At 40.0% G+C, this 25,986-nt stretch overlaps 2 protein-coding genes across 7 annotated transcripts in view; one reads left to right on the top strand and one right to left on the bottom strand.

The window, feature by feature from the left end:
* Positions 1 to 13,140, top strand: part of gnal (guanine nucleotide binding protein (G protein), alpha activating activity polypeptide, olfactory type) — a 155,774-nt gene extending 142,634 nt beyond the window's left edge. For all 3 annotated transcript variants that reach the window (XM_079863704.1, XM_079863703.1, XM_079863705.1), the window contains 2 exons: positions 10,380 to 10,447; positions 10,633 to 13,140. In XM_079863704.1, coding sequence (XP_079719830.1) covers positions 10,380 to 10,447; positions 10,633 to 10,779 — 215 coding nt within the window. In that variant the 3' untranslated portion in view covers positions 10,780 to 13,140. The remainder of the gene's footprint in view (positions 1 to 10,379; positions 10,448 to 10,632) is intronic.
* Positions 1 to 25,986, bottom strand: part of mppe1 (metallophosphoesterase 1) — a 198,998-nt gene that overhangs the window by 57 nt on the left and 172,955 nt on the right. The window contains exon 9 of one of the 4 annotated variants that reach the window (XM_079863700.1): positions 7 to 6,596. The exons of 1 other annotated variant lie outside the window; for it this stretch is intronic. In XM_079863700.1, the coding sequence (XP_079719826.1) occupies positions 6,567 to 6,596 (30 nt within the window). In that variant the 3' untranslated portion in view covers positions 7 to 6,566. Of the gene's footprint in view, positions 1 to 6; positions 6,597 to 10,631; positions 11,533 to 15,679; positions 16,322 to 25,986 lie in introns of those variants that run through there. 2 more of the 4 variants (XM_079863699.1, XM_079863697.1) reach the window with 2 other exon arrangements.

Genomic DNA, 25,986 nt, shown 5'->3' with positions numbered 1-25,986 from the left:
GTGGTATGAAAATATGTTAAAATGTGCTGGAAATATTCAAAAAGTATTATAAACACATTAAAATCATTTTAAGAAGTATTATATTAAGCCAACACATAAAATTAGCAGCACTATGCAGTTTTTGTCTGCATTAACATAAAAAAAATGATAACATTAACATTAAAGATGGGCACCATGTGGCCATGACAGGTAAAAGTGTCCCTAGTGCAGGCTTTAATAAACAGCCCTAAAGGTACAGTAAGCAATTCCTGGTAAAACAAAACAAAACAAAACTAACACGCCCCTACCCAAAAGGATCACACCCCTGTCTTGATGCCTCCGCCCCCATATTCACGTACACGCTATGCAACAGTCAACAACTAAGGCGGAATCTGCTGTGCCTACCGCCAGAGAGTATGATGTCATCCATAAGTGAAAGCAATTCATCATGACAATTTGTTGACAAAGAACATCTAAAAGGAATATGTTTTTTGGCATTGCTGTTTGAGCTAAATGAGGTAAATCAACTAGATAGTCAAGTCACATTTATTTATATAGCACTTTTTACAATACAGATTGTTTCAAAGCAGCTTTAAAGAGATAACAGGAAAATAATGCAACAAAGTTTGTTTCCAGAAGAAAACAGTCCAGCTTAAGTAAGTTCAGTAATGTTTCATTTTTGTTGTATAAAAGTTAATTTAGTTAATTTATATATATAGCCGCTCTGGAGAAAACTGTGATGTCATCGTCCAGCTCAGTTCAGTTCTCATATAAAGGTGTCAATGCAGGCAGATCAATATTATTGTTGAATATTAAATTAAATGTTAAATTTACACAAGATACACAAGATAGACGTAATATTAAAATGTACATCTGCAAAAAATGACACGAATGCACTTGAAGTGCACTTGACATGAACCTATTTTAAAGCATTCTGTTTACCAAAAATATGACGGAAAATGAACACTGCTAGATTAGTAATACTAGGGGTGTGTAAGGCCCGCTATATTGGTCCAATCGCCGGTTCGCCAATACACGGGGAAGGTATCACGTGTTACTGTCCTTTTCTCATGCAAAGTATTGGTTGGTTAAATGCAATACATTAATCATGTATTCTCTCGTAATTTCATCTGACTCCATAAATGAAAGGTTTTAATAATATCTGTGCCTCTATAAAAGTGAGCGAATGTTTGACTATTCCTTTTAACCATTAAATGAACAATGTCAAAATCAGTTAGAATAATCCCATGTAACAATTTAATATTTCAGATATCAGAGATCAATTCCACAATCAATTCAAATATCTAGAACATGATTATACATTGGTTACACCAAAGAATCTTACCCAGCTTGTACCTGAGATAGAGAGAGAGAAAGGGAAAGAAAGAGAAAGAGGGAGAGAGGGAGAGAGAGAGAGGGAGAGAGAGACAGAGACCCTATTCCATTCGTGTCCAGCAAAGAAGAGGCCAGAGAGCCGGAGCACACCTTCCTTTATCCCCTTGACCAGGTGACATGGGGGATGGGGGAGACCACCCTCAAAATGGCTTCTTATTCAACAAAAGGGGGGTGGCATTATCTGGACCAGTTTTCTCTAAACTTCTATAAACCTTACTTCCTTTTATTTTATCTATCTGGATATGAGATATCTGTACCACTCACTTTGAGACATTTCAAATGACACCAAAAACATAACAGTCAATGATAAACATTCACATTAAACCATGTTCTTGTGTGAGTTCTTCGTTGTTTCTGAGAGGAAGTGAACCTCACTTCCTGCATGGGGGAGGTTGAATGTTAATTAGCTAGCAGGGCCCTTTGTCTCAGACCCCAACCAGTATTTTCAGTCTTACAGGTGTAACGGTACATGTTACATGTTACGGTACCTGAACAAGCATGCTGCACAAGTCCTGAAAAGTGGAGCCAAAGCATCTTGATTACCCCCAGGTGGTTGGTCCCAGTATAGGTCATAAACCCCGCCCTCCCCATGAAGTCTAATGGAACGCGACGGAAACTAAACGACCAAATTACACTTTAAATTTTTTTTTTTCCAAAGATGTTTTCTGTCATTTTAGGTAGTTTTTATCACGCTGATTTAAGTTGAAGTGTTCATTTTTTAAAATAAGTTTGGTCTTAGTTCGTTATTTGATGCTATAAAAATGGGAATGTGACGTCATGATTGACAGCTGTGTTTGACAGCTGCTCTAAACAAAGTAGTCACTGAGACACCAACAGCCTTTTTTGGGGGATTTTCGGGAGGAGATTGGAGCTACAACTTTAATTTCTACATGTCCATAATGTACTCGTTTACCTAACGTAACCTCGGTTCTCTTTAGAAGAGGGAACGAGTATTGCGTAAGTTGCTTACGCTACGGGTAAAGTCTTTTCTCGAGATCTGAAGCCAAAAAATTATCCTTAAAGCTGCAGTCGGCAAGTCTGGCAGATTGGGTCGACTTAGCCAAAATGTTGAATGTTTACAACTCTCATGCCCCTCCCCCACTACCAACGAGCACCCGCCCATCGTCAGTGCGTGTGTACCTGATTTTCTGTGAACGCGTCCGTCTCTTCAGCATCGATCAACACCATGGACTCGGAGGTAGGCTGCCCTGGCTAATCTATCCATAGATAGCAATAACCGAGGAATTGGAAGCTTGTTAGTAGATTTTCTCTCCGCCATCACGCTTCGTACAATCTTCAGGCGAAATTCAGGCGTGTCGTGTGCATGTGATATTGTAACGTGGGCGAGGGAGAGGGGATCTGTGGCGTCTGGCGTGTGCACGACCTGTGATTGACAGTCAGATCTCACACCCCCCTGCGCTGATTGGACCCAATTATCTGGGAGCGGTGGATTTTTGCAAAACAAATAACACGCTCCAGGTGGAGTTAGAAGCTCGGTTTTTTTCTAAAACCACCTTATTTATGTTGTTCTGTCGGATTATAGTGTCGATTTCACTGAATATGATCAAAAAAATGTTGCCGACGGCAGAATTAATTTTGTATTTATTGTCAACGCAGTGCGGCAGCCAGCAGACCATACCAGGCTGTATAAGCGTGCTCATTGGCTGTCCTGCGGCAACTGCAGCAGCCTACCGGCAGCCTCCACGCGTCACAGCCCGCCAGAATGGGTGTGGCTTAGCGTATATAAGGAAGGGCTCAACAGGCTGAACTCTGGTTTTCATTGACTGAAGCGAATAAGCTCGTGGCGCGAGCACGGCAGGTTACGCAATACTCGTTCCCTCTTCTAGAGAGAACCGAGGTTACGTTAGGTAACCGAGTACGTTCTCTTACGAGAGGTTCTCTCGTATTGCATAAGTTGCTTACGCTACGGGAACCCCTTGTCAACGCAGTGCGCGCCGAGCAGCCACTGCATGAGTCCCAGGGAAAGCCCGGGGAACACAAAAACATGTGGGAAACAAGCGGTCAGCAACGCGGACCAGCACATGTAATAAGCACTTCATAGGAATACAGAGCGAATCCGTCGGTCTGTGTATAAACGTGTGGAGAACAGGCGGCCAGCAACGCAGGCCAGCACAAGTACATAAGCACATCATAGGGAAATACAGAGCGGCTCCGCCGGTCTATGTATAGAGAATATCACCCCTTCATGCAGCTCAACCAGAAGAGCTAGTAGTCACGTGAGAGTAGCCTGCACATGAACAACTGGGCAGAACATACACATCACCTAGACTGATAAAAGTTTAGCCTGCAAGGCGGGAACTTCCAGGTTATAAAACGTAACGAATGTAGAGGGGGAGGCCCAGCCTGCCGCCATACAAATGTTGTGATTAGAAATCCCGCTGGACCAAGCCCATGACGAAGCCATGCCTCTAGTGGAAAGGGCCCTAACGCCCATAGGGCACTGCAGGTGTTTGGGTGCATAAGCTGCTGCGATAGCGTCCACTATCCATCTTGACAGGCTATGTTTCGAGGCGGCGAGACCCTTGGTGCGCCCACCGAACGAAACAAAGAGCTGCTCAGAACGCCTGAAGGCGGCGGAGCGCGTAATGTAAACTCTCAGCGCCCTGACGGGGCATAGGAGGTTATCACTGCCCTCGCTATCGGATGCTGGCAGAGCCGATAGGGAGATGATCTGCGCTCTAAAGGGAGTGCCAATCGCCTTGGGGACGTAACCATGTCTCGGTTTGAGGATAACTTTCGAGTCATTTGGTCCAAACTCGAGACATGCGGGGCTAACAGGACCCCCACACGTTTTACTGATGACAGAGCTATCAGAAAAACGGTTTTGAGCGAGAGGTACTTTAGGTCCACGGATTCTAACGGTTCAAAGGGATACACTTTCAGGGCCTCTAGGACCAAAGAAAGATCCCAAATCGGAACCGAAGGGGGCCGCAGGGGATTCATTCTCCTGGCTCCTCTAAGGAAGCGGATGATGAGCTTGTTTGCACGGCTGCAGTGCTAGAATCAGCCAATCGTCCAAATAGTTCAAAATCCGCATGCCCTGATTTCTCAGGGGAGCGAGAGCCGTGTCCATGCACTTTGTGAATGTACAGGGTGCCAAAGACAGGCCGAACGGCAGGACGGTGTATTGATATACCTGACCGTCGAAGGCGAATCTCAAGAATGGCCTGTGACGGGGTATTATCTGAATCTGAAAGTAAGCGTCTTTCAGATCGAGGGAAATAAACCAGTCCCCTGGGCGAATTTGCGCGAGGATCTGTCTGGTTGTGAGCATTTTGAACGGTCTTCTCATAAGAGCTTTGTTCAAATATCTCAGATCTAGGATCGGTCTGAGAGGTCCGTCCTTCTTGGGCACGAGGAAGTAACAGCTGTAAAAGCCTGACTCGCTCAGAGAAGGAGGTACCGGTTCTATGGCCCCTTTGCACAGAAGTTTCGCTATTTCTGCATGAAGTAGGTGTGGGGGAAGTACCCCATTCACTCTCGTCTCGGTTCGTGCTCGAAAGCGCGGGGGACGGCGAGCAAACTGCAACGAATAGCCCTGCTTTACTGTGCTCAGCACCCATTCTGACACGCCTGGAATAGCTTCCCATGCTTTTGCATGTACAGCTAGGGGCAGAATGGCCTCCGGGTTCCGATTGCCGCACTCTGTGGGCTCGAGAACCTGACTCGGAGGCGCGGGCGCAGTGCGCGCGCTCTCTGTGCTTGAATACGGCGGCTCGCAGACAGCGATGGCTGGCCGTTTTACACACGATGTCCCGGTGGCCGTTTTACACACGATGTCCCGAGAGCGGCGCCGGGGGTAAAATGCTTGTCAGTAAGTGTGAGCGCTCGTGAGTGGGCACAAGACTTACATTCGTAACGTGACCGACAGGAAGTGGCCGTGTAACGGAGCAGGCAGTGAGTAGGTGTGGGCACGGGGTCGTGGACACATGTCCTACATCTAACACTCGAGCGGCTTTTGCCAGCTTTATGAGAGTGGGCTCCGTGAAAGGCACGGGCCCACTCTCATAAAGCTGGCAAAAGCCGCTCGAGTGTTAGATGTAGGACATGTGTAGGTATAGTGCTTGTGTGTAGGGGTGAACACTGAAACGTGGGCACATTTTCTACACTTAAAACACATGTGGCGTGAGCCGGAATCTTTTTTTTTTTTTTTTTTTTTGGCCGTGTGACAGAGCGGGCAGTGAGCAGGTGTGGGCACGGGTTCGTGGGCCTATTCTATATTAGCCTATATTAGCCTATTCTTTATATTTAATATAGTAGTATATGTTAGTAATGTCTTGATTATTTAATACATGTTTAAATAAATTTGTCATGAAAACAAGTTATGACAACCACTGTGTAAATGATTATACAGAGTAGAAAATTAACTTTATAATTAAATTTAGAAGCTTACCTGCCTTATGTGTGATTTCCTTTTTTTGTTGTTTTGTTTTTTTACATTGATTATTATATCTAAAAATAGCAACTGAATGTAATAATTTGGGCTCTGTTGTTAATTGTAACCTTTAATATTATAGTAATGTGTAATTAAGGGCACCCTATATAGTTTATAGCATTAGCCAAGATAGATACAATTTTTAAAAAGTTTAAAAAAAACACAGTTTAATAAAATAAAAACAGATGAAAGAAGCAATTTTGTGTTTAGTTTACACCTCCGTTTTAGGTACCTCCGACCCGCCATGTTTGTGTACCGTTACACCCCTAAAGAATAATGTAAAAAAAAAAAAAAAACATTTAAAAGGAATATGATTGTTTCAAATTTAGTCACATAATCTAGACATGTAGTCTAGAGTTTTTGTTTCAAAACGATGTGAAAATGAACTCGTTCACATAAACCAATATATTGATTTAAAATTTGTAAGACATGTTTAGTCTAAGAAAGCTCTATGTGAGGAGGCGTGAATATTGATGTGTTTCACACATGGAAAGACAAAGACCCTCCCATAATGGCCCTATCAGGTGGGACTGTGAGGGAACTATAAACAAACAATGAGGAGAGATTTAAAAAAGAAAGGCTTTTTGATTGTTTGGATTTATTTACAACACAACATAGTCCTAAGATACAAAAGACAAAAAGGCACCATTATTGAGCACACAGAGAGACGTGGACAGTCACACACCTTTGTGCTCATTTCCAAGGTGTTTGCTTCAGACTCATCTTAATGTTTAAGTCAGCAGGGCTCATCAGTATCATCTGGACCCTGTATAAAAAAAAAAAAAAATTAAAAAAAGACAACTGTGAACATGCTGATATCAGGAGAAACTATAGGGCTGTACGATTTGGGGAATAAAATCTAATTGTGATTTTTCTGGTTAAAATTGTGATTTAAAAATCACAAAAATATATATTTATAATGAACACCAGGTTTGTTGTGCCTTGTAGGCATACATCTGTAGGGCTGCATAAAACATTTTTTACTTTACAGAAATGCAGGCGGCTTATAGCGATACATCAATAAAAAGGAACACTTCAGTACACTACACTAGAGAAACATATGTGGATTATCATATATTACTTCAAATGTACATACATTTGTTATGACGTTATGAAATGAGATTGGAGTAAAAACATGTAGCCTAATGTTTGGCACATTTTGCTTTCAAATGCACAGCGCGAGTGAGCCAAACTTACAATGCTTTACATTATTGTTACCACATTAAATAAACATCTACGTTTGAACAGATATCCACGAACACAGTATTTAACAGTAAACACAGGTCTAAACATTATAATATTCATCATGTTAGTGTAAACACTCATACTAGCCTACTTTTATATCACGCTGTGTTTTATATTATCAAGCTTAAAACTTCCTCGTGTCCTACATGTGTTTATTTAGCATTGAACGGTTGCCTACCTGTCTATAGTTCATATTTAGGGGCCAAGCACCGAAGGTGCGTAGGCACCTATTGTATCTGTTCCCGTTCTGAACTATCCTTCCACTTCTTCCGCCATGGAAGTCTATGCACCCTATGACGTCAAACCAGATCATCTCCAGACCATGCTGACAAAAAGTTATGGAATTCAAGTTGATTCGTCAAACCGTTTTCGATAAATGCACAAACAAATTTTACGTAGCACTTACAGACGTAAGGCTGTATCTCCGCAACGCTTTATTGGATTCGCTTTATCGGACTTTATCAAACTTGGTACATGTCATCAGAAGCATGACCTGAGGCTATATGCTGCGTTTCCACGTAGAGCCACCTACTGGTCCGGAGATATTTAAAAAATTGCTATTTTTGCTTATAACTTCTGAACAGTTTGTCCAAAAATCAAAAAAATTGGTCTCGTTAGATTCAAGGTAACATGCCGAGTCGACTGATATCCAATTTTACCATATCGGCCATTTTGAATTGTGTGCTAAAATGCTGTATTTTAAGAAAGCATGAACGGATTGTTACGAAACTTGGTACGGGTCATCAGCACGATGCCCTGAATGAGCCTGAGAAGTTTTGCCACCTAGTGGTCAAAAGTTATAACAAAATTTTGAATAAATCTGCCTATTGAAATGCCACTGGTCTTAATAGATTCCTTGGGTCACGCCGAGAACATAGATACCAAGTTTACCTTATTTGGCCGAACTTCCTGTCCGCCATCTTAATTTTCATTCAGTACCTACTTTTTTTAACTCCTCCTAGACCGTTTGTCCTATTTTCACCAAAATCAATTTGTATCATCTCCAGACTGTGCCGACTAAAAGTTATGGATTTTGTGTCGATAGACAAAACCGTTTTTGTATACCACAGCAATAAAGTTGAGGCATGATGCCAAAATGACTATTCCGGCTTTATCTCTGCAATGCCTTGACATATTGACATCAAACTTTGTATGTGTCATTGTCACCTTACTCTGACCACATCACATCAGTTTTGTAATTGCGCTACTTATTGGTCGAAAGTGATAATCCATTAAATCATATTTTAAATTACTGTTTAAATGATTTTTCAGCCAATTCGCCTAAAATCCTCTTTAAATGTCTTTAATTGCTCATTGTTGCAGTTGGTCTGACACTTTCAGCAATGTTGGCAATGTTGGCTTGGCCCCGATAATTGCTGCTTGCAGCTATATTTCAACATGTTTCCGTCGATTTCATACATTTTAGGCTGACTATTATAAGTGATAATGCATGTCTTACCTTAAAAATCTTCTCTCCTGTATGATTTCAAGCTTCCAGAACTTCTGATTGAGGCTGTGTGTAACCTCCTAATTGAACTCGTTTCCACAAATTAAACATAGAAATAAAAAGTATAAATGACAAAAAATAAATACATTTTTTTTAGTCTTATTAAGTGCAAACAATAAGTGCAACCACAATCAAAAGTACTCTCAATATTCAAAGTGCAAACAGAGACCAAAACTAAGATGTGGTCACAACTACACAGCCAAGCCTAATATGGGTTTTATATTCGGAGCCAGGCTATTGTTGCCTGTGTTGCCTATTTGTGCGCATCAGGAAGCTCGCGTTTTACTTTCAAATTCGTGATTGCACTAACTCTGTGTATAGGTAGCAGTGATTCCTGTGATTCCTGCTGCACTGTGCAGCTCGTGCTGGATGAGCAGACCAGACGTTTAATTGAAGTTACCATTATCTAACTAAATTAAATGGTTTTCATTTCTGTAAAGAAAGCAAAACGACGGGCATATTCTATGCTAATTTCACCCTCACACTCTATCATGCGATATCGCGAGACACCTTTTCCTGCAGCGAGAAATCTTGTCATATTTTAATCTCGTCACACCCATAATTTTTATAATTCAAATAATTTAAAATGATTGTTAGGCTGCATAAATTTGGTCATCCAGAACCGAGAACACTTCCCATAACTCCTGATGTATTAGTTACATCATTAGAAGAATGGCATCTACGCAGAAAATTAGTCTCTCTGTTTATCGCAAGTTTTACCGTAGTCTGCCGGATCCGGGACGTATCCAGATCAGATGAAGGACCTGCGCCTAGACACGACCACAACGCAGCCCTGAAGTGTCAGCAGAGACTGTATCAACTAGACTATCCCTTCTCAAGGCCTCCTCGGCCTCCCCCTCCCCTTTCCCTCAGTACAGATAAAAACATTGTCAGGGTGATTCCTGTTCACATGGATCCACGGAAACTTGTAATTTTGCAATGTCACTTTGTAAAGAAAGACTACGAGCCCGCGCACATAAGCATTCAAACGCGCATACCTATAGACTAAACTCATAGTACGCGTGTGCATGCCGTCAGTGTTTTCGCGGATTCACGTTTTTGAGGTTTGCACGGAGATGATAACAGTATCGTTTTCAAAACCTATTTCAAAGTTTCCATTCTCAGGCAACAAACACCGTTGTCGTGTAAATTAATGTCCAGAACACATTAAAAGTTTTCTGTGTTCGTTTGAGGGTGGTGTCGTGTAAGCAGAGCCGGATTATCCATAAGGGCACTTGGGCCAGTGCCCAGGGGCACCAACCATTCACAACCACTAGGGGCTTTAAAAAAGCTTTAAAAAATATTTTTCGTAAATTGTTATATTATTAACTTGAAATGGGGCTTTGAGGTATAGTGCCCAGGGGCACCACACTGTCTTAATACGGCCCTGCGTGTAAGCGGCCCCAAAGTTAATAACTAATGATTTTTACAACCGAAATGAATCAATCAAAAACTTACTTAAACTGGAATATGACTTTCTTCCAGAGCTGCTGTACAGCCAAAACAATCTTTGTACCATTAATTTCCTATTATCACTGTAAAGCTGCTTTGAAACAATCTTTATTGTAAAAAGCGCTATATAAATGAAGGTGACTTGATTTGACTTGTCTATGTAAATATGCAATTTACAACAGCTGTGTGGTGCTGGAAAATCTTGAAAATAGTTGAAAAGTCCTTTAATTTGACTTTGGAAAAAGTGTATGAACCCTTTGAAACTCACCTATGACTGAGATTTTTCAAATTGTTCCGATGGACTTGCATGCATTAAACAATAATCTGTTTTCTTTATATGCACAGCGACACCTGACCCAGGAGAAGATCCGAAAGTGTCCAGGGCAAAGTTTTTTATCCGAGATGAATTTTTGGTATGAATAATTATGTTTTTAGTCTCTTTATTTTCACTATCTATAATGTTAAGTCACTATCAATGTTGGTATAACAGATATGTACAAACTGTAGTAAACTTTTAAACAATAAAGTTAAAAAGTATACTACAGCTCATACACATCAGTTGTTGCCTGACATGACGTGTGTTTGCATGAACCCACAGAAAATCAGCACAGCGAGTGGCACAGACAAACACTACTGCTATCCTCACTTCACCTGTGCCGTGGACACGGAAAACATCCGTCGTGTATTCAATGACTGTCGTGACATTATTCAGAGGATGCATCTCCGCCAGTATGAACTCTTGTGATTGGCTGCCTGGATCGGTTGTTCCTCCAATCAACACTTCTCCAGTCCCACATCACATGAGCTGAACTACTGAAGAGTGACAATGTTGTAATGTTTTTTCCTTTTTCTGCTTTTCACTTTTTTGCTTTCCTTTTTTTTAATTTATTTTAGTCTATATATGAGATCTGAAGTGAGAGGGGGAAGAATGATATGAATGTGTGTGTATAAGATGAAATTAGTGCTATTTTGTGTTTGTGTCACTCCCAGGTCATTCCTTTCTTTATATTTTGTTTTGTTTTTCAGCATTGGCTGGCTTTAGATGAGGTTAGATTAGATATGATTAAACCAGCTGATGTAATGAAAACCTGTGGTAACCCGTGACAGGGTGGTTTGACCTTTGACCTTTCCCCTCCACCTAATGAAGGGGATATTGGAGTACTTGACATAGGAGTGAAGGGGTACATGAAGGGTTTAATTTTGCAGGAGGCAAAATTCACAATGTAGCACCTCTATATTTATCCTTTTTTTTACCATTTTTTTTAGTTTAGTTTCATTTTTAATTGCCTTTTTTGTTGCTTTTTTCTGCAAAGCGTGCAGAAAGGACTTCAGGGCTAGATAGGAGTTTGTAACCAATTACAGAGCACAGAGCGTAGTGTAGGAGCAGGGGCCTGTGGGATTTGCATTTTTTGCGGCAGCAAGCGTCCATCTTGGGAGAACCGCCACTGGCCAACCGATGCCTCCTTTACTATGGGCAGCCCCCATTTTGGAGGTAGTCCTAAATATAGATAAACAGAAAAACAATATATTTTCAGGGGGTTTGTTTTGTTAATCCTACAAAAATGTGCAAGGTCACTCAATCTTGTACAGGACTTCAACATGTTATTTTGTATAACTTCAACAAGAAAGACAACTTTGACTTGTAGAAGCTCTTTGTGCCTTTGAAGTATGGCTGTACCTGTAAATGAGGATGAAGTATGTGTGATTGGACAACGCTGTACAGCTTGATGTCAAATATTACATGCAGCACAGCGTACTGATGGGAAATCTCTCTGTAGACTGAGTTTTTTTCTGGTTTATAAAGCTACTTAATGTCTTTTACTATAAAATGAAGAAAAATTTGGCAAAAAATATTGTATACAATATGCAAAATTAACCACTTTGTTCAGAAACTGCAAATTCAATATGTCTTAAAAGTCTTTCTTTAAATTTCTGTTTTCGTCAAACGGACTCAGCTTTAAAACATTGGAAATATTTTCAAAATTTCCAAAATATTGTCCTGTTGTTTCAGGAAGGGCACATTTTTAGAAGCCGGTTAGATTGCAGACTGTACGCAGGGTCGTGCCGGTGAAAGCGTGTAGATATGTGTGATTGCATGCGTGTGCGCATACACATGCAGATACTATACCACATTGTACTGTACATCTGCACCCTATGTGTACATATACATTTATAAAAACGTGAAAACATATATTCTATAAATATATATGTACAATTATTCATAATAATATGTGTGCCTATATGTATACATATTTATGAATGTTTAGTGAGGTTGTATGCATAGATATGCATATACAAACATAATATAGAAGGAATGAGGAAGTAAGACTAGCGATTCCTTACTGGCCGTCCTGAGCGCATGCTGACTGCGCTGGCATTGTGAATGTGAGCACTGATAGTGTAAACCTCACAGCTTGAGTGGGCCCATACAGTCTCTCTCACTCACCAGTGGAACAGTTATCATAAGTCAAAGTACAATAGTGCACCCCAAAATTGTAATATTTTTCAGCATTTGTATGTCAAATGTACAGAAAATGCATGACAAATCACCAAAAATATAATTTGTGTATTCAAATAATAAATAAACTTATTTTAATAAACAAATTTTTGAGAGAAATATTTATAATATATTAAACACAAGAGACTGCCTAGATTACTCATATTTAAAACACTATAAGCACTTGAGTACATGCAAAATGTCCCATAAATTGTTCATTTGGATCCTTGACTGTACTCTTGCAGTTCACTTCTCAACTGGTGAAGTGCAGGGACAGTGTGTGGCGTAACTTTAGGCTGTGAATGGCTGTAACACTGGTAGATAGGCTTTATTCTCTTTACTCTGCAGCTTTTACATGTTCTTATTTCAGAAATTTAAATTATGAGTGACAATAAAGAAAAATTCTAAATAATAATAAAAACAATTCTTTTTCATTTCTTAACGATTATTTTAATAACGAGGCACATTAGAAGACCTTGGTCTTTGTTTAAAATGGAGATGTGGGAAGAAATGTAATTTTGCAAATAAAATACCTCTAAAAGAAATCTGAGTTTGCCTTTGAATTGAGTAACGTGTGATAATCACCACTTGAAAAGTTGGCTGCAGCAATTTTTTTTTTTTTCCTAAAATCTGTATTTTCTTTTCCAGTTGCTAATCATCTAATACTGAAGCCATTGTTTCAAAGCTCTTCATACAGTCTGCATTTAATCTTACTTCCAAAACTTGCTCAAACCACCAAAACACAGCTTGTTCAACAAATTTACACTGAAAAAAAAACAAAAAAAAAAACAGCACCACTAACAACAGAGCATTACATGAACTTTTAAAGTTTATTAAATGATTTTTCACATAAATTAGTGCCATATTAGAATATGAATAACACATTTGCATGTCTTTGGCATATAATACAAACAACAACAACAAATCCTGAAACAGAAAGGAGGTTCAACCAACTCTGAGTTAAAACTTGAACTCTGAGTTGACTTACCCTGAGATGGGAAACTCTTGAGTTTTCGGTTACAGAACAGCTGAAATGAGTTAGTTCAATCAACTCTGAGTTGACCTACTCTGAGTTAAGAGAGTGCACCAGAACTATAAAAAGCCATTATCAATGGAGCACAGATATTATGAGTCACCATGGCAACAGCGCCAGACAAAAAGAGGTCTGCACGTTTCTCACCTTTACATTTTAATTAGTTATACAGTGTTGGGTGTAATTAATTACCAAGTAATCTAAATACTGTAATTTAATTAAAGGGAGTAGCTACTCTTAATTCTTCTGTAATTTAAAGTAAAATCTGATGTAATTGCATTAGACTATAGAAAAATTCTGTATATTTAACATACATTTTTAAAAGGTATATTTTTAATGTAACCTTTTCCCTCTACACACTTTGGTCAATTCAAGAATAATTAATGCAATTGTATATTGTTTATTTGAAAGCATTAAAAGTGCAGTTTCTTGTCTCTCCTTGTATTGTTGAAATGGTTGAGGTTGATATGGGATTTAGTAATTAGTAATAAGTAGACATTAATCTAATTACATTCTTCAACATTGTTGAAGATGTCATTTGTAGTTAGTAATACAAGTAACTTACCCAACTGTTATAATATCAGAGGTGAAACTGGAAGAACAGTCTAAGAACCTTTAATATTAACTACTAAACTATTAACTAAAATTCAACCTAATTTTAATTTTCATGTAGGTGCAATCCTGCAGGCATTAAAAGAACATGGCAGCAGCTGAAAATTAAATATAAAAACATAATTCAATCAAGTAAGGCTTGAGCATATCATGGGTGTAGGCTACCTGACTTTACATTTGACATATTAAATAACTAAATAGCATCCAGTGTCTAGCAGTGCAGCAGCATTTTTGGCTGAGGGAATTCCTGGAGGGACTTTCAGAGCCAGTCACTCCCGAAGATCCAAGGGCCTTCATAAAATGTAAGAGGTTTACATATGTGCTATTTTTTATATAGACTATTTTTGATATTTCCATTTATTTTCCTTTGGGTTGGGTTTTTTGTTGGTCCCAACAGATTCTGATGGTAATATCTGTCTGTTGGAGCCGCCTGTCCCAACAGAACCCCATAAGTAACCTACTCAATACACCATTATGACAAATAGTGTTTTAAAGTGTACTCAACCAAACGCTCATCTTCACAGGATGATGGGGATAAAGAGTTTCTGCTGCCACAGAGAGGCCTACAGTGTCTACACATCAAACAATCTACACATTCAGATTTTTTCACATATTTATGTGGAGTAGCCTATAGAATATAAGTTTAAATCTAAGTATAAATGGGTATTCTTATCTCTCCCCCCGCCCCAAGAGTGTGGAAGAACAGCAGGAGGACGGTCCATCAACTTCTGTTGCACAGATCAACACAGTTCAGTGATTCTCAGTAAATGCCAGTTGAATTCTGTAGAATTTGTTTACAACTACATTATGTAACTCTAATCTACTACTGTATTTTCAGTTGCCAGGAGTTTAGACTTCATCTTATTTAAAAAAAAAAAAAAAAAAAAACATCAGTAAAAATAGCAATATTTTATTTATATTAATAAAAGATTAATTTTATTAATAAAAATGTACTTAAAGAATGAATGAGGTGTTTAAACACCACTTCCTCTTTAAAAAAGGGGAGGAGACCGAAAGAAACTCTGGGTTTACCGAAGAAAACCTGCTCCCGACCAGGTTAGGTTCACAGAGTAAGTTGCCATGGTAACTGACTCTGAGTATAAGTTACCTCTCTTTCAGAAACGGGCTTGACTTACTCTGCTTTCTCAGGTTTGACATACCTCCCATTCTGAAACAGAAAACTTCACAGAAAACAGAAGAGTTTCCCTCATTTCAGGGTTAACATACTCAGAGTTTTCACTTAACCTCCTTTCTGAAACAGGCCACAGGGCTGAAAATATTTATTTTTTTAAATGCATAGTATAATGATTCAGGGTTCTGGTCCACTCTCTTGCTGTAAAAAACAAACAAAAAAAAAAAAACACAAAAAAAAAACCCTTAAATTTCTGACACCTGTGTAGCCTTTTAGCTGAAATTACAATTAGCCATCTTTGGAATATTGTAAATGTTCTGCAATACATTTCAATATAATTACTTATTTTTATACTTACTTTATATAATTGTTATTTTTTATACAGAATTTAATGTGTTTTTAATAGTTTGAAAAACAGTTTATAAGCATTTGAAACGTGGTGCAAATGTAAAGTATTTTACAGGTGGTGGAGTATGAATGACAAAAGTGTTCATGGATTTTTGGAGATGTGGTCATTGAATGCATTTTTGTGTGAACATGAAAAATTGACAGCAGTGTTGTAGACTTCTGTTTCGCTGACTATGAAGAGTTTTGACAGTGTAACTTCAGTTTGGACCAATGCAAAGTAGAAACAACAACAACAACAACAAAACATACTACTTCAGAGTTTTAATTGTGCATCAAAAAAATTATTTAATATTTTAAATTAGAAAGAAAAGACACTGAGCACATCCAAACCAGGAAACTCAATGATACTAAACATTGCAACATCTGTGAACATGAGCTGTTCTTCTGATACAATTCAGTGCCACAAAGCTGTCTTGTGCATGTTACAAAGTCTTGTACTTTGCTAGAAAGCTGTTTGTCAAGTGCAGTGATCTTCTGAACATCTTTAGATGGATGAGTGTAATCAGTGCAATGATCAGACAGCTGATGCAGTAAAGCGCTAACACGCTCCTCTCCTCTGGCAAAAAACACTTTGACAACCTGAAGTTGGACCTGGAGAATATTCCCTACAGGAAGTGACAGAATATACAACAACATTTAGTTAAATATCAGTTAAAGTTCCTTAGAGTTTCAGGAATTAAAGCTCAAAAATATAAGTATTTTTCTCTTGCAGCTTATAGTAAACAAATTATATTACATCACCTTTCAGGTTGTGTGAAAGCTGACGACCTTGCATACACATCAGTAAAACACTGTGACAGCAGCTCAAACGTGCTATTATATACACTTATTCACATTGTGTCAACATGTACTGTTTTTTTTTTTTTATTATTATTTTTTTTATTGCAGGAAAATTACACAGATTTTTAAAAATAGAACACTACTGAAAAACAGCCATTTCATACAATCATACTTTCTGTATATCTGCCTTACTGCAGTGCACTGTAAAAACTAAAGGAGCCTCAACAAATATCCTGTTGGATACTCAAGGAACTTCAAAATGTAATATAAGAGCCTCAAAGCTCTTTCTCCTATAGTAGGGTTACTGGAGGAGCATTGACAATCTTTGAGGTTCTTGCTGGAACTTATGGGATACTTTAAGCACTTTGTATTTAGTTCAGAGGTTCTGGAGTCACCTTTTCATTACCATGAGACCTCGAAGTGCTTTGGGGGAAAATAGAGGAACTTGAATGCGATAAAAGGGTTATTGGAAGATCTTTTAACATTTAAGTGGTTCCTGGAAGATCTCTTATGTTAAAGCCAGCATCTGGAGGAACCCAATAGTTCAGTGAGGCCAGAATAAGATTATTATTAGGGCCCAAGCCCTGAAAGGGCGAAGGCCCTATTGTTTTCGTTAGGATTATTAGGGCCCAAGCCCTGAAAGGGCGAAGGCCCTATTGTTTTCGTTAGGATTATTTGTTATTAGGGCCCAAGCCCTGAAAGGGCGAAGGCCCTATTGTTTTCGGTAGGATTATTATTATTATTATTATTATTATTATTAGGGCCCAAGCCCTGAAAGGGCGAAGGCCCTATTGTTTTCGTAAGGATTATTAGGGCCCAAGCCCTGAAAGGGCGAAGGCCCTATTGTTTTCGATAGGATTATTATTATTATTATTATTATTATTAGGGCCCAAGCCCTGAAAGGGCGAAGGCCCTATTGTTTTCGGTAGGATTATTTATTATTATTAGGGGTTCAAGCACGAAGTGCTGAAACCCTATTGTAATTGTCCTGATTTTTAGGGGTTCAAGCACGAAGTGCTGAAACCCTATTGTAATTGTCCTGATTTTTATTAGGGGTTCAAGCATGAAATGCTGAAACCCTATTGTAATTGTAGTGATTTTTAGGGGTTCAAGCACGAAGTGCTGAAACCCTATTGTAATTGTACTGATTTTTAGGGGTTCAAGCACGGAGTGCTGAAACCCTATTGTAATTGTAAGGATTTTTATTAGGGGTTCAAGCACGAAGTGCTGAAACCCTATTGTAATTGTACTGATTTTTATTATTAAGTTGGCTTGAGAGAGCCAACTTACTGAAATCCTATTTAAACTTATTATTAAGTTGGCTTGAGAGAGCCAACTTACTGAAATCCTATTTAAACTTATTATTAAGTTGGCTTGAGAGAGCCAACATATTGAAATCCTATTTAAACTTATTATTAAGTTGGCTTGAGAGAGCCAACTTACTGATATTGTACTTAAACTTATTATTATTATTCTTCTTCTTCTGAGCGGAAAAAAATCTGACTCAAACTCCTCCTAGAGCTTTAACTCTACATACTCCAAACTCGGCTCAGACACTCAAACTGTTCTGACTTAGTGTGCTATATCTTTTCAGACTGATCGGACTTACGGTTTTCCTAAAAATGACGATCAAAACTCGAAAAAACTCATTCAAAAACTCCATTGACTTACATTGGGGAGTTCTAAAAAATTCAAACCGACAAAAATTTAAATCTAAACACCTTGAAGACTAAACCAAACTGCCGTTCTATATACTATATGAGCCATTGAGACTCATTTAAACTAATAAACTCTAAACTCATACACTTATAAACTAATTAACTTATAAACTAATGAATTCATAGACTTATGAACTCTAAAACTCATAAATTAATAAACTCTGAACTCTTAAACTCATTTAAATTTATAAACTCTAAACTCATTAAAACTTATAAACTCTAAACTCATTTAAACTTATAAACTAAACTCAAAAACTTGTACACTTATAAACTCATCCATTTATACACTTATAAACACTAAACTTATAAACTCTGAGTGTGCGTGTGTGTGTGTGTGTGTGTGTGTGTGTGTGAACACACACACACACACACACACTTTAAACTCTAAACTCATTTAAACTTATAAACTCAAAACTCAAAAACTCGTAAACTACTTTAACCTTCAAACCACTTTAAACTTCTTAAGTTTAAAGCTTCCAGCTCCCAAGCAACTCCATAGCAACCAAACTTGAGTACCCTAGCAACCGTTTTGCAAGACCTATATCTCTGTATCAGAACATCGTATAGAGATGAGGTTTGGCTCTTTTGACTCATGCTAGCAAACAGCACTTCCAACATGCTACACATGCTAGCAGTGAATAGCTACATGCTAATAGCGATTAGTTAAATGCTAAATCATGCCAAGATCATGCTAAGAACTCTATAAAAACCCCATAGTAACCATATGTGACAACTACCAATCACCTAGTAACACCATAGCAACCGCCCAGAACACCCTAGCAACCACCTAGCAACACCCTAGCAACCACCCATAATACCCTAGCAACCGCCTAGCAACACCATAGCAACCACAAAAACACCCTAGCAACCGCCTAGCAACATCATAGCAACCACCCAGAACACCCTAGCAACCGCCTAGCAACACCATAGCAACCACCAAAACACCCTAGCAACCGCCTAGCAACACCCTAGCAACCACCCAGAAAACCCTAGCAACCGCTTAGCAACACCATAGCAACCACCCAGAACACCCTAGCAACAGCATAGCAACCACCCAAAACACCCTAACAACCGCCTAGCAACCACCCAGAATACCCTAGCAACCGCCAAGCAACAGCATAGCAACCACCCAGAACACCCTAGCAACTGCCTAGCAACCACCCAGAATACCCTAGCAACCGCCTAGCAACACCATAGCAACCACTCAGAACACCCTAGCAACCGCCTAGCAACCACTCAGAATACCTTAGCAACCGCCTAGCAACACCATAGCAACCACCCAGAACACCCTAGCAACCGCCTAGCAACACCATATCAACCACCCAGAACACCCTAATTAATTTAAACTAAATTAAACTTCAAACTACTTTTAACTTTAAACTAAATTAAACTTCAAAATACTTTAAACTAATTTAAACTTTAAACTACTTTAAACTTCAAACTATTTTAAACTTCAAACTACTTTAAACTTTAAACTCATTTAAACTTCAAACTTCTTCAAACTTTCTGGTCCGGCTTTCTCAAGCCAACTTAAAGTTTGTCTCGACGAACTTTTTAATCTAGTTATTATTATTATTATTATTCTTCTGAGCGTAAAAATTTACAACTCAAACTCCTCCTAGAGCTTTAACTCCACATACTCCAAACTCGGCACAGACACTCAAACTGATCTGACTCGGTGTGCTATATCTTTTCAGACTGATCGGACTTACGGTTTTCCTAAAAATGACGATCAAAACTCGAAAAAACTCATTCAAAAACTCCCATTGACTTACATTGGGAGTTCTAAAAAATTCAAACCGACAAAAATTTAAATCTAAACACCTTGAAGACTAAACCAAACTGCCATTCTATATACTATATGAGCCATTGAGACTAATTTAAACTAATGCACTCTAAACTCATACACTTATAAACTAATTAACTTATAAACTCATGAATTCATAGACTTATGAACTCTAAAACTCATAAATTAATAAACTCTGAACTCTTAAACTCATTTAAACTTATAAACTCTAAACTCATTTAAAACGTATAAACTCTAAACTCAAAAACTCTTACACTTATAAACTCATCAATTTATACACTTATAAACTCTAAACTCATAAACTCTGAGTGTGTGTGTGTGTGTGTGTGTGTGTGTGTGTGTGAACACACACACACACACACACACACACACACACACACACACACACACACACACACACACACTCTAAACTCATTTAAACTTAAACTCTAAACTCATTTAAACTTGTAAACTCAAAACTCCTTACTTGTAAACTACTTTAAACTTCAAACCACTTTAAACTTCTTAAGTTTAAAGCTTCCAGCTCCCAAGCAACTCTATAGCAACCAAACTTGAGTACCCTAGCAACCGTTTTGCAAGACCTATATCTCTGTATCAGAACATCGTACAGAGATGAGGTTTGGCTCTTTTGACTCATGCTAGCAAACAGCACTTCCAACATGCTACACATGCTAGCAGTGAATAGCTACATGCTAATAGCGATTAGTTAAGTGCTAAATCATTCTAAGAACTCTATAAAAACTCCATAGTAACCATCTGTGACAACTACCTACCACCTAGTAACATCATAGAAACCACCCAAAATACCTTAGCAACCGCCCCGAATGCCCTAGCAACCGCCTAGCAACACCATAGCAACCACCCAAAACATCCTAGCAACAACCTAGCAACCACCCAGAACACCCTAGCAACCGCCTAGCAACCACCCAGAACACCCTAGCAACCACACAAAGTACCTTAGCAACCGCCTAGCAACACCCTAGCAACCACACAAAGTACCTTAGCAACCACCTAGCAACACCCTAGCAACCACACAAAGTACCTTAGCAACCGCCTAGCAACACCCTAGCAACCACCCAAAATACCTTAGCAACCACCTAGCAACACCATAGCAACCACCCCGAACACCCTAGCAACCAGCCAAAATACCTTAGCAACCGCCTAGCAACACCATAGCAACCACCCAAAATACCTTAGCAACCGCTTAGCAACACCCTAGCAACTGCCTAGCAACCAACCAGAATACCCTAGCAACCACCTAGCAACAGCATAGCAACCACCCAGAACACCCTAGCAACCGCCTAGCAACACCCTAGCAACCACCCAAAATACCTTAGCAACCACCTAGCAACACCCTAGCAACCACCCAAAATACCCTAGCAACCGCTTAGCAACACCCTAGCAACCACCCAGAACACCCTAGCAACCGCCTAGCAACCAACCAGAATACCCTAGCAACCACCTAGCAACACCATAGCAACCAACCAGAATACCCTAGCAACCGCCTAGCAACACCCTAGCAACCACCCAAAATACCTTAGCAACCGCCTAGCAACACCATAGCAACCACCCAAAATACCCTAGCAACCGCTTAGCAACACCCTAGCAACCAACCAGAATACCCTAGCAACCACCCCGAACACCCAGGCAACCAGCCAAAATACCTTAGCAACCGCCTAGCAACACCATAGCAACCACCCAGAACACCCTAGCAACCGCCTAGCAACCACCCAGAACACCTTAGCAACCCACTAGAAAACCCCCAACAACTTTTTAACTTTAAACTACTTTAAACTTTAAACTAATGAAAACTTTAAGCTAATTTAAACTTCAAACTAATTTAAACTTTAAACTACTTTCAACTTTAAACTAATTTACTTCAAACTAATTTAAACTTTAGACTAATTTAAACTTTAAACTAAATTAAACTTTAAACTAAATTAAACTTCAAACTACTTTAATCTTCAAACTACTTTAAACTTCAAACTTTCCAGTACAAACTTTCTCAAGCCAACTTAAAGTTTGTCTCGACGAACTTTTTAATCTAGTTATTATTATTAATCTTCTGTTAAAAACTGTTGACTCAAACTCGTCCTAGAGCTTTAACTCTACATACTCCAAACTCGGCTCAGACACTCAAACTGATCTGAAGTTAGTTGCTATATCTTTTCAGACTGATCGGACTTACGGTTTTCCTAAAAATGACGATCAAAACTTGGAAAAACTCCTATTGACTTACATTAGGGAGTTCTAAAAAATTCAAATTTAGATTCAAACTGACCAACCGACGAAAATTCAAATCAAAATACCTTGAAGACTAAACCAAACTGCCGTTCTATATACTATATGAGCCATTGAGACTCATTTAAACTAATGCACTCTAAACTCATACACTTATAAAGTAATTAACTTATAAACTCATGAATTCATAGACTTATGAACTCTAAAACTCATAAATTAACAAACTCTGAACTCTTAAACTCATTTAAATTTATAAACTCTAAACTCATTTAAACTTATAAACTCAAAACTCATTTAAACTTATAAACTAAACTCAAAAACTTGTACACTTATAAACTCATCCATTTATACACTTATAAACCCTACACTCATAAACTCTGAGTGTGTGTGTGTGTGTACACACACACACACACACACACACACACACACACACACACACACTCTCTAAACTCATTTAAACTTATAAACTCAAAACTCAAAAACTTGTAAACTACTTTAAACTTCAAACCACTTTAAACTTATTAAGTTTAAAGCTCCCAGCTCCCAAGCAACTCCATAGCAACCAAACTTGAGTACCCTAGCAACCGTTTTGCAAGACCTATATCTCTGTATCAGAACATCGTATAGAGATGAGGTTTGGCTCTTTTGACTCATGCTAGCAAACAGCACTTCCAACATGCTACACATGCTAGCAGTGAATAGCTACATGCTAATAGCGATTAGTTAAGTGTATAATCATTCTAAGAACTCTATAAAAAGTCCAGAGTAACCATCTGTGACAACTACCAACCACCTAGTAACACCATATCAACCGCCCTGAATACCTTAGCAACCGCCTAGCAACCACCCAGAATACCCTAGCAACCGCCTAGCAACACCATAGCAACCACCCAGAAGACCCTAGCAACCGCCTAGCAACCACCCAGAACACCCTAGCAACCGCCTAGCAACACCATAGCAACCACCCAGAACGCCCTAGCAACCGCCTAGCAACCACCCAGAACACCCTAGCAACCAACCAGAATACCCTAGCAACCACCTAGTAACACCATAGCAACCACCCAGAACACCCTAGCAACCACCCAAAACACCCTAGCAACCAACCAGAATACCCTAGCAACCGCCTAGCAACCACCCAAAACACCCTAGCAACCACCTAGCAACCACCCAGAACACCCTTGCAACCGCCTAGCAACACCCTAGCAACCACCCAGACCACCCTAGCAACCGCCTAGTAACCACCCAGAACACCTTAGCAACCGCCTAGCAACCACACAGAATACCCTAGCAACCGCCTAGCAACACCATAGCAACCACCCAGAACACCCTAGCAACCGCCTAGCAACCACCCAGAACACCCTAGCAACCGCCTAGCAACACCATAGCAACCACCCAGAACACCCTAGCAACCGCCTAGCAACCACCCAGAACACCTTAGCAACCACCCAAAACACCCTAGCAACCAAACAGAATACCCTAGCAACCGCCTAGCAACCACTCAAAACACCCTAGCAACCACCTAGCAACCACCCAGAACACCCTAGCAACCGCCTAGCAACACCATAGCAACCACCCAGAACACCCTAGCAACCGCCTAGCAACCACCCAAAATACCTTAGCAACCGCCTAGCAACACCATAGCAACCACCCAGAACACCCTAGCAACCGCCTAGCAAAAAAAACGTTCTGGTCCAAACTTTCTCAAGCCAACTTAAAGTTTGTCTCGACGAACTTTTGCATCTAGTTATTATTAGTGGTGCTTTTCAAAGCAACACTATTGTTATTGCTCATACTTATTCTGGACAAAAGTTTGGCGCTTAACTCGCCCCACACCGTTTGTCTCAGACCCCTGAGTGAGGTGTCAAATCGACCGGCTCATTTAGGAGAGGTGTGCTATATCTTTTCTAAGCGATCGGGTGTACGATGTTCGCACAGCGGACGAAAAAGCGGCCAAAAAAGTCCCATTGACTTAACATTGGGCATTCCAAAAAATTCAAATCCAAACCGACGTTTTCACACACACAGACTCCAAAGGGCCTGACACCCCTGCGTCTCTCCCTCTCTCTCTCCCTCAGAGGATTTATATTATCAAGCAATCAATAAGTAATGGCCTAAAATCTTCATAGCCACACCATAGCAACCAGTTTCAGCACCCTAGCAACCACTAAGAGCTCCCTAGCAACCACCCTAAACCAAAAAAAATTTTTTTTTACATTTTTTTGTATTTTTTAACGCAATATTACACTCGTGGCCTTGCGATATTGCTCCATGCTTGTGCCTATTCGGCCATAGGCACGAGGCCGCAGGCCGAGTGCCGTACTGAAGGCACTTGTTATTAAAGATTTTAATAACTCTATAGAAACTCCATAGTAACCATCTTTGACAACTACCAACCACCTAGTAACACCATAGCAACTAAAAAAAAATACCTTAGCAACCATCCTGAACACCCTAGCAACGTCTAGAAACGCTCTAGTAACCACCAAAAATACCGTAGCAACCACCCAGAACACCCTAGCAACTGTCTAGCAACCCCCCAGAACACCTAGCAACTGCCTAGCAACCACCCAGAACACCCTAGCAACGCCCTAGCATCCACCCAAAATACCATAGCAACTGCCTAGCAACACCATAGCAACCACCCAGAAAACCCTAGCAACCACCTAGCAACGCCCTAGCAACCACCAAGAATACCCTAGCAACAGCCTAGCAACCACCCAGAATACCCTAGCAACCACCTAGCAACACCATAGCAACCACCCAGAATACCCTAGCAACTGCCTAGCAACGCCCTAGCAACCACCCAGAATACCCTAGCAACCGCCTAGCAACACCATAGCAACCACCCAGAACAGCCTAGCAACCACCTAGCAACGCCCTAGCAACCACCTAGAATACCCTAGCAACCACCCAGAATACCCTAGCAACCGCCTAGCAACACCATAGCAACCACCCAGAATAACCTAGCAACTGCCCAGCAACACCCTAGCAACCACCCAGAATATCCTAGCAACCGCCTAGCAACACCATAGCAACCACCCAGAACACCCTAGCAACCACCAAGAATACCCTAGCAACCGCCTAGCAACTACCCAGAATACCCTAGCAACCGCCTAGCAACACCATAGCAACCACCCAGAACAGCCTAGCAACCACCTAGCAACGCCCTAGCAACCACCTAGAATACCCTAGCAACGCCCTAGCAACTACCCAGAATACCCTAGCAACACCATAGCAACCACCCAGAATACCCTAGCAACTGCCTAGCAACGCCCTAGCAACCACCCAGAATACCCTAGCAACCGCCTAGCAACACCATAGCAACCACCCAGAATACCCTAGCAACCGCCTAGCAACACCATAGCAACCACCCAGAATACCCTAGCAACCACCTAGCAACACCATAGCAACCACCCAGAAAACCCTAGCAACTGCCTAGCAACGTCCTAGCAACCACCCAGAATACCCTAGCAACCGCCTAGCAACATCATAGCAACCACCCAGAATACCCTAGCAACCACCTAGCAACTCCATAGCAACCACACAGAACACCCTAGCAACCACCTGAACAACATGAATAAGCCATATCTCAGCACCAGAACATCATACAGACATGTTTGTTGACTTGTATGCAATCATGTACCACACTCTAGCAACCGAGTGGCGAGTTTTGCCACTGCAAGCACCACTTCACATTTTCTTCAGGAAATGTACATTCTAGTTA

Source organism: Squalius cephalus (assembly GCF_949319135.1).
Source record: "Squalius cephalus genome assembly, chromosome: 25".
Taxonomy (NCBI): Eukaryota; Metazoa; Chordata; class Actinopteri; order Cypriniformes; family Leuciscidae; genus Squalius; species Squalius cephalus.
The sequence above is the reverse complement of the archived record's forward strand: the minus strand, read 5'-3'. Positions and strand labels throughout refer to the sequence as shown.